General features: G+C 35.8%; 1 protein-coding gene across 1 annotated transcript; it reads left to right on the plus strand.

Moving 5' to 3' along the window:
• Window positions 1-1174: 1174 nt before the first annotated feature.
• LOC104504386 (guanine nucleotide-binding protein G(i) subunit alpha-1) lies at window positions 1175-11629 on the plus strand (the record flags this gene model as incomplete). The annotated part of the gene is made up of 6 exons (XM_010149804.1): window positions 1175-1332; window positions 3102-3230; window positions 7758-7887; window positions 9538-9691; window positions 11097-11308; window positions 11410-11629. Coding segments are annotated over 5 exons (762 nt in total), but the record flags the coding sequence as incomplete, so codon positions are not given.
• Window positions 11630-12988: the final 1359 nt, after the last annotated feature.

Below are 12988 nucleotides of genomic sequence, written 5' to 3' on the forward strand. Positions count from 1 at the left end.
CCCCCCCCAGCTTATTGTTTGAACAGCAGAGGTGATAGAACCAGATTTTTCTATAGATTCCACCTGTATCTTAACTTTACTGTTTTGTGAGAATAACCTTATATGCTGCTTTTTTTTAACCCTTCTCTTTCTTGAAATCCTTTCAGTCCCCAGCTGATGTGCACTGTCTGTCTTTTCGTTTTTCCAAGTTCATCTGTTGTCTGTCTGTCTTTTAATTATTGGACAAACAGTACATGCTGTGGTTAGTTGTTACAAGCCACAAGTATGTTGATTTTTCTGGCTGACATACCTTGCCATTAAATCACATACAGCTAATAACCAAGGTCAAGCAACTACCCTCAGGAGACTGCTAATGTTAATCTCTTTCCTCTACACAGCTGCTGTCTTCTTTTTCCAATGCCTTATAGGTGTAACATTTTAAAGTTTCTTTCCTCAGTCAGAATTGGATAAAGTTAGCCGACTGGTCAAATTTTGTTAAAGGAGACTTGTGGATTGACATCAGTCTCATTCTCAAAGGAAGTTATATGTAGTCTTAAAATTCAGCATTTGCTCTCTTAAAAATCTTGATGTTTGCTTGATATTGCATTACCAAGAAAACTTGGTCTCCGTAGAATAATTATGGTAATGGGTATTTGTAACTGATTGTTCTGGAAAAGTTTTAAGAAGTGTTTTTCTATTTCCTGATGCATGATTTGGGAAGAAATGATAATTTGTCACTTTCAGACAAAGTTGGTTTTTGAAGCTTAAGTGATTAATGTATTTTCTTCAGTCAATATACATCTGCTTTTCTGAAAGTTCTAGTACGTATTGTAACCATTCTGTTGTTTGTGGTACTTGATAAGCAAATATGGTTAACTTTAGACTATAGCACAAAATGTGTTACTACTCCTGCTTATAGAAGCCAAGTTCAAGTTAGAACAGAAGAAGCTTTATCAGCTAATGAGAAATTAGGTTTACTAATCCTTTTCTGTTCAGAAATGTGGGAATTACTGTCTTACACAGAACACTAAAAGCAATTGTTTTCCTTCACAGTTTTGTGTGGGTTGTGTGGGTTTTTTTTGTCACATTCATGTTTACCAGGTTAAGTAACTTGTTTGCTGAATATAGTTCTTAGATGATATGTCTGTTGCCTTTCTCAATGCTTGTCTCTCCACTTTCTGTTTACATCCTAAAGGATGATGCTCGTCAACTCTTTGTGTTAGCTGGGGCAGCAGAAGAAGGCTTTATGACTGCAGAGCTTGCTGGAGTTATCAAGAGACTGTGGAAAGACAGTGGAGTTCAAGCTTGTTTCAACAGATCTAGAGAATACCAGCTTAACGACTCTGCTGCCTAGTAAGTACTGTGTGACAAACAAGATTGTCTGTCTTGTAAGTAGTAGCTAAAGGAATATGAAGGAAATCTTTTCTTTTGAGGAATTCTGCTCACATGTAGATGGAAAATTTAGAAATATCTGGACAAAGATTTTCTACTTGGGTCAAAAAGCTCCAACTGTGCTTCAGAGTTAGAAAGGAAGAGGTGTTGATATATTTATGAATTTGGGTCATGTTCTGACCATTTGCTTCATCCTGTTGAAGAAGACTAAAATTGTTTTAAGGTGCTTTAATAGCATTTTTATTACAAAAACATGACTTCAAGTACCTGTTCAGTATCTGGTCATGTCCATGAAACTTGGTTACATGATGCATTACTAAAGATACTGCTTTCATGTTCATAATAGAGCTTCTTGTGCATTTTGTCATTGCTGCATTTTTTGTTGTTAATTAAGGGTCTCTGTTAGAAATGTGTTGAGCAAATGTAAGTCAGGATGTGTCTCTCCTATGCTAGGGTGCTTCATTAAAAAGTAAAATAGTAAAGAATCAAAGATGTAAGAAATAAGATGTGATATCAGCAAGTAATGGTAGTCAGACAAGGAAAAGAGTCCAGGTGTAAGATGGTAAAGAATGGCATAGCAATGATACTGGCCTTATAAGGCATTTTATTGAAGCTTTATAATTCTGAATTATGTAGTGTTTGAAGTTGTTTTTCATCTTCTTTAAAATAAGATACTTCATTATTTAGAATAACTGTACATAAATAAACAACATGCAGGTGAGGTAACTGTGAGAAGACGACAGCTGGAGTAATGTAATTATAGGCATGCTGAATGAACAGCAGTGGGATCAAATAGTATTGGAATAACACTGATACTTTCAGCATGCTTGTTACTTGTTTACTGAAGTTGTTCTAAGGGTACAGAGGGTAGATGGCAACAAGCTGAGCTCACTATGACAGATCTCTTGACTTAAGAGCTACCACTTGTATAAACTTTCTTCAGTATGGAGTGCTTCATTTGGAGGACCATTAACTTTCCCCTAGTAACTTCCTCTGTTCTGTTGTTTTAGATACTTCTGCCTCCAGTTTCATGAGGAACTGTTCTTCTAGCCATACGATTGCATCCTTAAAGTTGCTAACTTCTGGTTACACTGAAAGTTCGTAATGCTTTGCCTGTTTACTGCGGGAAAAGCACAAATAAGATTTGTATGGCTTTTAGAAATGCTGGGCTTCTTGGCCTGCATTGTGAGAATTTTGGCAGTGTGAGTCTACTATTGTAAAAATGTGTGCAATTAGAAATTCTCAATAGAAGGTTAATTGTTATGTATTAAGTATTTTCATAAACACATCAATTCTGGCTAAAACATTGGGTTGTTCTTTTCATACCTATTATCAAATCCAGGGTAATTTTTGGGCTTTGGTTATATTTCAAAGTAACTTGTAGTTCAGTACGTGACAAAGATGAAGGTGTTCTTCTAGTTAGTGCAAATAGCATCAGTGTACATGGAACCATGTTTGCATTTTGGGATTTCAAAAGAATTTTGTGTAGTGAAGTCAATTACATAAGTTTTCTTTCTCCTATGATGAAATATCTTTGTGTCTCTAAAGCTTATTTCAAAATACCTTGGAAAATTGATGTAAATTGTTACTTGTCTTCTGTTTTGTCTCAGAGAAGGCAAATGAAAGTTAAGCAAAATACAATGAATGGACCTAGAGGTTCTGTAATTCTTTGTAGTTATCATGTTACTGTTTTATGAATAACTGAAAGCAGTGTTTATTTTTACCTTCAGTTACTTGAATGACTTGGACAGAATAGCACAAACCAGCTACATTCCAACCCAGCAGGACGTTCTCAGGACTAGAGTGAAAACTACAGGAATAGTGGAAACTCACTTCACTTTCAAAGATCTTCATTTTAAGTATGTGAATCATGGTGTATGTTCATCTGTCTGTTAACGGTTTCTGTGAAGTTCTAGAAGGTGGACTTGCAATGATGTAATTTAACAACCTCGTCTAACCACAAGTTTGATTCCCCCTTGGCTTTTTTCTGAAAAAAAAATTCCTCATGCATGGCACAATTCATGAAGGGCTGTGGGACCTGTTGGAACTCCTGTAGTAATTCAGAATAATGGAGAGCCGGAGGCTTGTATATGTTTGTTGGTGTTGTATGAAGGAGTAAACCCATTTTTCTGAAGAACTGAATTCAGATATTTGTTGTGCTTTAAACAGTACTTTATTTAGTGATGAAAGAATGTGGCTTATGTTTCCTGTGATATGGGATTTACAAAACAGTGTTAATATTCTGAACATTTAATGTCCAAAGATATTGATGATGAAAGCATAGGATAGTATAAATGTAAAAATATTCTACCTCTTACTGATCAGTAAGAATTAGAAGAAAACTTAGTAAAACTCACATGGCATCTGCCTTTAGATTGTTCAGAGATTGTCGTCAGCATATCTGTACAATATATTTGTTTCTTTATGGAAATTTTTTTTCCATGTGAATGAATTGCAAGTGCTGTACTGTGGATGCTTCACTACTGTGGAAATACATTTAATTTCCTTATTTTAGAGTTTAAGTATGCAGAATTCGTATTCATCCATAAAATAATAACTGGTAACTGGGAATGAATCTCTTGCAAACCTAGGAAGAGTAGTCCTTAGCGAAGCTTCAGCTTCGAGAGGTCTTCAATATTCTGAGGCGCTGTTCATCTTCTCACTCATTTGCTAATGTTTCTTGTTCAGTTCCTAATTGTAGGAACTGTGTGTTTAGATTCTTCTACACTCTCAATGAATTTGTATGCAGGTAGCTACTTCCAGGCTGTACTGAATATTAGGACTGTTATAAGGACCATATGATTACAGTTCTATAAAAGGCGTAACTCCAAGACAGACTGTCTTGGTTTAACCTCAGCTGGCAACTAAGCACCACGCAGCCCCTTGCTCACTCCTTACCCACTGCCCCAGTGGGATGGGGAGGAGAATTGGGGAAAAGAAAGAAAAAGAAAAGGAAAACAAAAAAAAGAGATAGAGAGGTTAATAGGACAGCAAGGGAAGAGAAAATAATAGCAATGATGGTCATGATAAAAGAATATACAAAACAAGTGACGTACAGTACAGTTGCTCACTACCTGCTGACCAGTGCTCAGCCAGTTCTCCTTCTGGCCAGCTCCCCCTAGCTTATATACTGAGCATGATATCATATGGTATAGACTGTCCCTTTGGCCAGTTTGGGTCAACTTCCTAGCTATGCTCCCTCCCAGCTTTTTGTGCACCTCCTGGCTGGCAGAGCATGGGAAGCTAAAAAGTCCTTGACTTAGTGTAAGCACCACTTAACACACTGATGTTTTGGTTGTTGCTAGCACATTATTCTCATGCTAAATCCAAAATATAGCACTATACCAGCTATTAGGTGGAAAATTAACTCTATCCCAATTTTATCCTGTCAGGTTTAGCCTCGTTTCAACCTTCTTTATAAAGTGGTCAACATAGCTTTGACTATTAATTCAATCTAAAATGCAAATGCCAAGTCATTTTATCCTGTTTCTGTAGACTATTTCAGTAGTTGAGTCTGCTTATTTACCACTTTTGTCTTTAAATAACACTGTATTTTGTAGAAAGGTTCTTCTGAAAATTAAAAAAAAAAAGCTATGAAAATTTAGGTCTTAGTACAAAATTATAAAAAATGGGCATTAGAATTGACAAAAGTAACAACTAGAATGTAACTAGAAACATTAAGAAACAACTTAATTAAGTTGTTTCTTAAGTTTCTTAAGGTATACAAGTACAAAATATCTTCCTATGGGTATAGGCATCACTGATTATTTGAGAAGTGAGTAGGAATAGGTGGCTGACTTGCATGTACATAGGGTGATATCCTGAGACTTGCCCTCACAGATGTCTTTGAAGGTAAGGAACGCTTTTAAGGAATCCTTTTTTCATTTTTAAATTCTGTGTTTTTGAGGTGGCATTATTCCATTGTAGAACATTAAATGGGCAAGGAATATTGTCACTTGCACCAATAGTATACCCAAGTAGAAGACCTCAGTAGAGGTTATGATGTTTATGACAGTTTTTGATCAGAAAGCCAAGGGTCTTTGTTTTTATTTGAATTTGTTTCCTCCTCTACTTATTCTTACTGTGTTTTTTTTAAATAAAAATCTAGCAACTTGGAACACTTTTAAGATTTCTAAAAATAACAACTGTAATTGAATTCCTTCAGGTGCAATTTAGCTAGTCATGTTGTACACTAACGTTAAATCAGCAGGTTTTTTTAATCTGTGTACGCCCCACAATTTTACAGCCCAGGGGAGAAGAGGAAAGGGGAATAATAAATAGATTGATTTTAATAAGTGTGTAATATGTGAGGCTTTCCAGATAAGTAGCACATTTTTGCAAACATCCTGCCTCAAAATAATATTTGTCAAATTCGGTGTCTTTGGCAATGGTGAGGACTGGAATCAACCACTTGTATGACCTTAAAAAAAGAAGTGAAAGCAATAATGATAAATATCTGGTGTCCTTTTGGCCCACATTACATTTTGTATGGGTACTGGAATCATGTTCTTTGCTTAGTCTGAAAGAAGCACAACCTGGCAAATCTGGCAATATTAGCTTTCAAAAACATTTCGTACTAATTAAAGGACCTTTCGTAAGTCCTCAAATTTGCGCAATCACAGATAAACCATTCAGAAAGCTACCCACTTAATGTAGCTAAGTAACATAGCTTATTAGAGTGGTGACTGGAGAAGTGTCTTTAACGCTTTACATTTAGTTCAGTGATTTGTCTTAATGTGACAGTCACTTTATAATCTCATTGGAAAATTTGTCTTGTATTCTGTTCTGCACTATAAAGAACGAGATTGGTTTTTGTTTAACCCTACATTCTCTACTGTCTACTAAAAGTCCTCAGTGTGATAGCCTTATTAGTAACATAATTTTGAATGATGTTAACCTGTGCTGGAATAGCTTTACAAGAATTATAACTGTGCATCTTAACAATTGTTGTGCTGCTCTGCATTTCTCTTCTTGTTCATATGACATTTTTACCCAAATAAGGCTTTCGTGACAGAGCTGGTCATTCTACTGCTTTACAGCGAAGAGGATGGAGATGTAGGAACTGGTCTGTCCTCTGTTCTTTCTCTTCTGTCTTCCCCCTCCCATTTGAATGTTTTTATATCTACTGGATTCTAAGTTCTTTTTTTTCTGACAACATAGAAAAAAGTTAAAATTACTTGTGAAAACCCCTGAAGACAAATATTAGTCCTCTTTTAAAAGGAGTAATTTAATTTGCTTGTAAGTAGGAGAAAACAAATTTTTGCATGATAGAATATTGACTGACGTAGCGAGGGAAGTAATGTGTGACGTACTTGCATTGTTTTGAAGCTGTAAGTCATGACAAGAAGTCAACAGACTTCTGTAATAGGAAAGAGATAGGTGGAAAAATTCTGTTCCTTCTCTTTGAGAAGATCTTACCATGTATATATCACTGAATCACTGAATTTCAGGATACCAGTGTTCGTCTTTACTGGTGTTTTTGGTGCTGGGTCCTGCCTCTGCCACCCTACTCCCTTCAGAGTTCGCTGTATCAAGATGCTTTTAATCAGGCTTGCAAAATACTTGAATCTCCTAATGATGTCTAATGAAAGTTCTGTTCTTCAGAGTGGCTGTAGCCCATAATAGTTAGTAAATAGCTATCTAAAGCCGTTAGCAGAAAAAAGCAAATCCATTCAGATGTGCTAGTTTGCTAATCCTTTGCTGGGAAGTTCTGGTACTTCTTTTCCTGTTGCTCTATTTCTCCCATTTAACTGCATTAAAAAAAAAAAAAACAAAACCAAAAACAAACCATGGCATTTATTAGAGGGGAAGATTTTTATTCTTGTTATATAATGCTTATTTTGTCTTTTAAGAGACTTCTGAAAATTATTTCAGTGTCCCTTAAAAAAATTCCCAGTTAAACATGGACAGTTGAAAAACAGATCAAGTTGCAATTTGATTTAGGGGAGAGAGAAGCTGAAACTCACCAGGATTCAAAGATTCCAGATTAAATTTGAAAAAGTGAACATTAGATTTTATATATTTATATCCAGAATACTAAACCAACAATAATTAAGTCAGTGTTACTTGTATCCAACTTCCTTAGTATGGCATTGTTTCCAAGTATTAAAAAAGACACAACTTTGCTCTTAAAGAATCTTGCTTTGTTGATCAATACTTTTTACTACTTCAGACTTCTCATTCATTTGGGTTAAAGGTTGAATAACACTTTCACCTAGTTTATATTTAGTAAAGCTAACTGTATTTTTCTTTTATAAAGTGCAATTAACTTCATTAATCAAATTAGTACAAATTATTTGTAAATAATAAGCTTTGTTTTGTTTTGATCTCACACTTTAGCTAGAAATTCTGAAGTTCATTCCCTGCTCTGCACTTCTGTTTTGCAGAATGTTTGATGTTGGAGGCCAAAGATCAGAGCGGAAGAAGTGGATTCATTGTTTTGAGGGTGTTACAGCAATTATTTTTTGTGTGGCATTAAGTGATTATGACTTGGTCTTGGCTGAAGATGAGGAAATGGCAAGTACCTTAATGTTGAAACAAGTCAGTTGTTGGATAGAAACTAAACAAGTTTGAAAGGAAAGCATTAAATACATCTTTTAGAGTATTACTGCTTTACAAGATGAATGGGTTTTGTGTAAAAGGTTTCGGAGAAATGGTGATAGAATTAATGGTTTTGGGTTTCAAAGTATTTCCTCGTATCCTCAGAAGGAATGCTACGAGACAAGTGTTCTTTTCAGCTACAGTCTTTCATGTTTTAAAGGACACATAAATTAATGAGGATAGATTGTCAGTAATGCACATTTTAGTCTCTTTATTGATGCTAGAAGTATATAATAAGAAATTGCTTATCTGTTTCTACTTTACCACATGTTTTGATTTCCCCTCCTTCCTCAGTCTTTGGTTTTCATTTCTTTCTAAATATGTTTCTCTGATCTCTTAGTGTCAGAAATGTCTCTCTTCCTTCTCCCTTCAAACCCCCTCCACTCCTTTCTCCTCTTTCAGGGTATGATTTCTTCCATATCCATATGCACAGAGTGCATGCTTTTTACTATCACAGTGGTCTGAAGTGATGCTTATCTATTCTGTGTGAATCATTAGAGACGTCTTTGCTCTTCTTCATGTTCTGCAACTTATATAGTTTGGGGAGGAAAGAGAAATAACAGAATCTTCAAAGTAAAATATAATCAAAGGAGGTCATAGGTAGCATCCTGCTACTTTAAATAACTAGAGCTTGGCTAAATTACATGTTGGATAATTTTTCTGCAAAGTTAAAATTTAGGTAAGAGAAAAAAACGTGCTCACTTGAGTCTCGTTCTGTAGAACAAACTTTTTTATTTTTTATACTGGAATCTCAGTTAGGTGCAGAATTTAATTTTCAGTTTCCAGAAGATCTAATCAGTATGAGACAAATTCATGTAACTCAGCAACTCCTGTAGAATATCTACTGCAAAATATCAAAGCACACCAAAAAATATCTAAAATATTAAACAACTTAAGCCTGGAGGTAAGGAAAAATAAAAATGAAAAAGTAGTCACGTAAACCCAACTCATTAAAATGTTCTTTCCAGTGGAGGGCTGTGAAGATTGTCATGGGAATGGAGCCCCTCTCTTATGAGGACAGGGTGAGAGGGGCTGGGGCTATTTGGCCTGGAGAAGAGATGACTGAGAGGGGATCTTATCAATGCTTGCAAATAGCTGAAGGGCGGGTGTCAAGAGGATGGGGGCAGGCTCTTTTCAGTGGTGCCCATTGACAAGGGGCAATAGGCAAAAACTGGAACATAGGAAATTCCATCTCAACACGAGGAAAAGCTTCTTCACGTTGAGGGTGCCAGAGCCCTAGAATGGGCTGTCCAGAGAGGTTGTGGACTGGAGATATTCAAAACCCGCCTGGATGCGTTCCTGTTCAACCTGCTCCAGGTGAACCTGCTTTGGCAGGAGGTTGGACTAGAAGGTCTCTGAAGATCCTTTCCAACCCCTACTTTGCTGTGTGATTCTTTGTAGTGGTCTTGACCTCTTTATGTTCCTGTGGTAAAACATGATTCTGTATGCTAGAAACTTAGTTTCATAACTTAGCTGGTTCATTAGTACTAAAAATCAGGACACATGTTTTTGATTAGTTACAAAAGTCTGATAAAATATAACAAGGTGTTTTTTTTCCAATTACAGAATCGGATGCATGAAAGCATGAAATTGTTTGACAGTATCTGCAACAATAAATGGTTCACAGACACTTCTATTATTCTCTTCCTGAACAAGAAAGATCTTTTTGAAGAAAAAATCAAAAGGAGTCCTCTAACTATTTGCTACCCTGAATATGCAGGTATTGGAGGGGGCACAGGAGTCAAGTAATTTTTGCTTAACTTCCCTCATTTTTTGGTGCACAAATCGGGAGGAGTTTAATCACTCTAGATGTCTAAAATGTGTAAATAAAGTTTAAGATGGGAAGTTGTTTTTATGCGTCACAAATAGTGCTAAGTCAGATTCGTCGTCTTAACTAGGTGAAATAATTCTGGTGCACTGATTTAAATCTTACTGTCGCAACTCTCTTCAGCTGAATTTACTTAGCCTATTCTTTTTTCCAATTTCCTCCTATTTTTGAACTTAGATGTAATTTTTTTCACTGGTAGGTATCCCTAAGGATACATGGAAGTTTATTAGAACAGGGAGTGTACATACATGGTAGCAGTAGGTGGCTTATGCAGAAAATATATGGCGAAAGAGGATAATTTTGTTTAACAAGTCTCAGCCTTTTTATGCGTCATCTTCATTGTAACTTCAGACTATTCCATTGTATGGAAAATAGCATGTGGAGGTAAAAAGCCTGGGAGAAATATGTATGCCAAACATATTTATTTGAGTTTGGGACATAAAAAACGGAAGTGAATAACCGGAATGAAGGAACCTACCTAGTCTAGGGAACCTACCCTAGTCTAGGGAACAGTGATGCTTGCAGTCCAGAAGGCCAACTGTATCTTGGGCTGCATCAAATGAAGCTTGGCCAGCAGGTTGAGGGAGGTGATTCTCCTCCTCTACTCCACTCTGGTCTGACCCCACCTGCTCTGGGGTGCCAAACATAAGAAGGCCACGAAGATGCTCAGAGGGCTGGAGCACCTCTGCTATGGGGACAGGCTGAGAGAGTTGGGCTTGTTCAGCCTGGAGAAGAGAAGGCTCCGGGGAGACCTTCTAACAGCCTTCTGGTACCTGAAGGTGACTTGTAAGAACAATCAGGAAGGCTTTTTATAGGGCCTGCTCCTACAGAACAGGGATAATAGTTTTAAACTAAAAGAGGGTATATTCAGATGAAATATAAGGAAGAAATTATTTACAGTAAGGGTGGTTGCCCAGAGAGAGGTGGTAGATGCCCCGTCCCTGGGAACAACATTACTGACCTGGTTGAAGATGTCCTGGTTCCTTGCAGGAGGGTTGGACTAGGTGACCTTTAAAGGTCCCTTCTAACCCAAACTATTCTGATGTGTCAGCCACTGCCATGGAAAAGCTCTTCCTGGAGCTGGAATTGAATTGACTCTGTAGTTTTTGTTCTTAAAAATATGTCCAAAAGGTTTTTTTCAAGTGTTACTTATGGTATCTTAAAGCAGTGGCTGTGGATTTACTCCTCTTCAGGTTAGGTTAACTGTTTCCAAAGAACCACTTCCTTCAGAGATACACTATACATCTTGTTCTTTATCAGTCTGAAACCTGCCTACTGATGATTTTTCTCCTTCTAGGATCAAACACTTATGAAGAAGCAGCTGCTTACATTCAGTGCCAGTTTGAAGATCTGAACAAGAGAAAAGACACGAAGGAAATCTACACTCACTTTACATGTGCCACAGACACAAAAAATGTGCAGTTTGTTTTCGATGCTGTAACTGATGTCATTATTAAAAATAACCTTAAAGACTGTGGCCTCTTCTGAGAACAGAGAAGTTGTTAAATGGTAAATTACATGCCTGAAAACAGGACTTAGGCATTTGGAATATACCTGTGCTGTGTAAAACCTGCATAGATACACTTAATTCTCTTTTATTTTATTTCTAGGTTTGGAGAATGACTTCGCACAATTCTAATCTGATTCTTTTCAAGGTGAAAGAAATACAAACTACATTGTGCTGAATGATAGCTCAGTACTGTACTTGCCTGTTTTAACAGCTTTATTTATGTTTGTCTTGTAAATTTAAGAAATTAGTTAACACTGAGATGTCAGTTGATTGTATGTAAACTTATAATTGTAGTAATGTATTTGTATAAACGTTGAACGGAATATTTTAGTAACTTGATGTCCTCTAAAATTTCCATGTTTTATGAAGATACTCTTAGAGGAGACAGACACTTTTGCCTTTGGATTATTTAAACATCTTGTAAAATTAAATTTTCTTGTCATCTTAAGGGTGCATGCTGCCTTATTCTTTATTTTTGTTGGTAATACTGTATATGGCGTTAGCTTTTTTGATATTTAAACTGCCTCATACACCTGCTCAGATTTAAAGAAAGATAACCAATAAAACTTGTTTTTTGCCTTAAGTTTTGGAAAAAATCTTTTATAAACTTAAGATAAATGCAAAAATTATTTTTAAAATTTAAATGACACACAGTTTATGAAATCTGGGCTTGCGGTCTTTGCAGGGCAAATGTGGCAACATTGAGAAATTGAATTTTAAGGTTTAGCTATCATTGAAGCTGATGGAAATGCAAAAAGGAAGTTGTTAAAACCATATCAATAAAAAGTTTGAAACTGGTCTTTACTCAGTGGAGTGAATGGTAAAACTGACTTTGGGGTTTTTTTTAGATGTTAGCAAAAGCTAGACTTCAGAGTAAATTTTTTTTTTTGCTTACTTAAGTAAAATTGTGTTCTCAAACTTTTTGCTGATTTCTGGTAATGAAACTGTCTGATAATTTGATAACCATAAAAATACTAGGTTTTCCCAGAAGTCATGGCACAGTGGCTTCACAGATTAAAGTAATTTCCTGTTGCATATGAAAAAACTCTCAGTACTTTGGTGTTTTAGTGACTTAGAAATGCCTATTCTTTGATTTCCTCTTTAACTATAATTAAAGTCTCACAGTTTATTTAAATAGTAAGTTAAAGAATATTTTCTTCTGCTTATGCTTTCATTATGTGATTTGCTATCTTAGGTATGTATCATCCATTGCCTTATGGGTAGTGTCAAACCTAATTTTTTTTATACAGATTTTAAACTGAATAAGCTTCTATTTGTAAATAAGTTCACGGATGGTTGTCTTAAATGTATGTCATCTAGAAAATATAAACGTACCAAACTTGGAAATACGACTTTCTATAAGGTTAAAATATTTTGGGCAGCTACATTACACCATAAGTTCTTTGAGAAGTAAGTCTTTGAACCTGTTGCTATTTTTCTGTATTATCTTACCATTTATGCTCTTAGAAATGTTCAACCAAATTATTTAAGTCATTGTTCTGTTATTTAATTTTTAATTGTGTATGTGTTTCGTTTAGGCCTCAGCTTGAGTAAAACTTATGGGCACTTCTCATTCTTTAATGCTTCCTTTGTCAGGTACACATTGCTATATGCATTTCAAATGAAAGATTAGAATGGAGATAACTTATAACTGGAGGTTGTTAAATATATTCATATGT

The sequence above is a fragment of the Eurypyga helias genome, unplaced genomic scaffold (assembly GCF_000690775.1).
Source record: "Eurypyga helias isolate BGI_N326 unplaced genomic scaffold, ASM69077v1 scaffold17314, whole genome shotgun sequence".
NCBI classification, from domain to species: Eukaryota; Metazoa; Chordata; class Aves; order Eurypygiformes; family Eurypygidae; genus Eurypyga; species Eurypyga helias.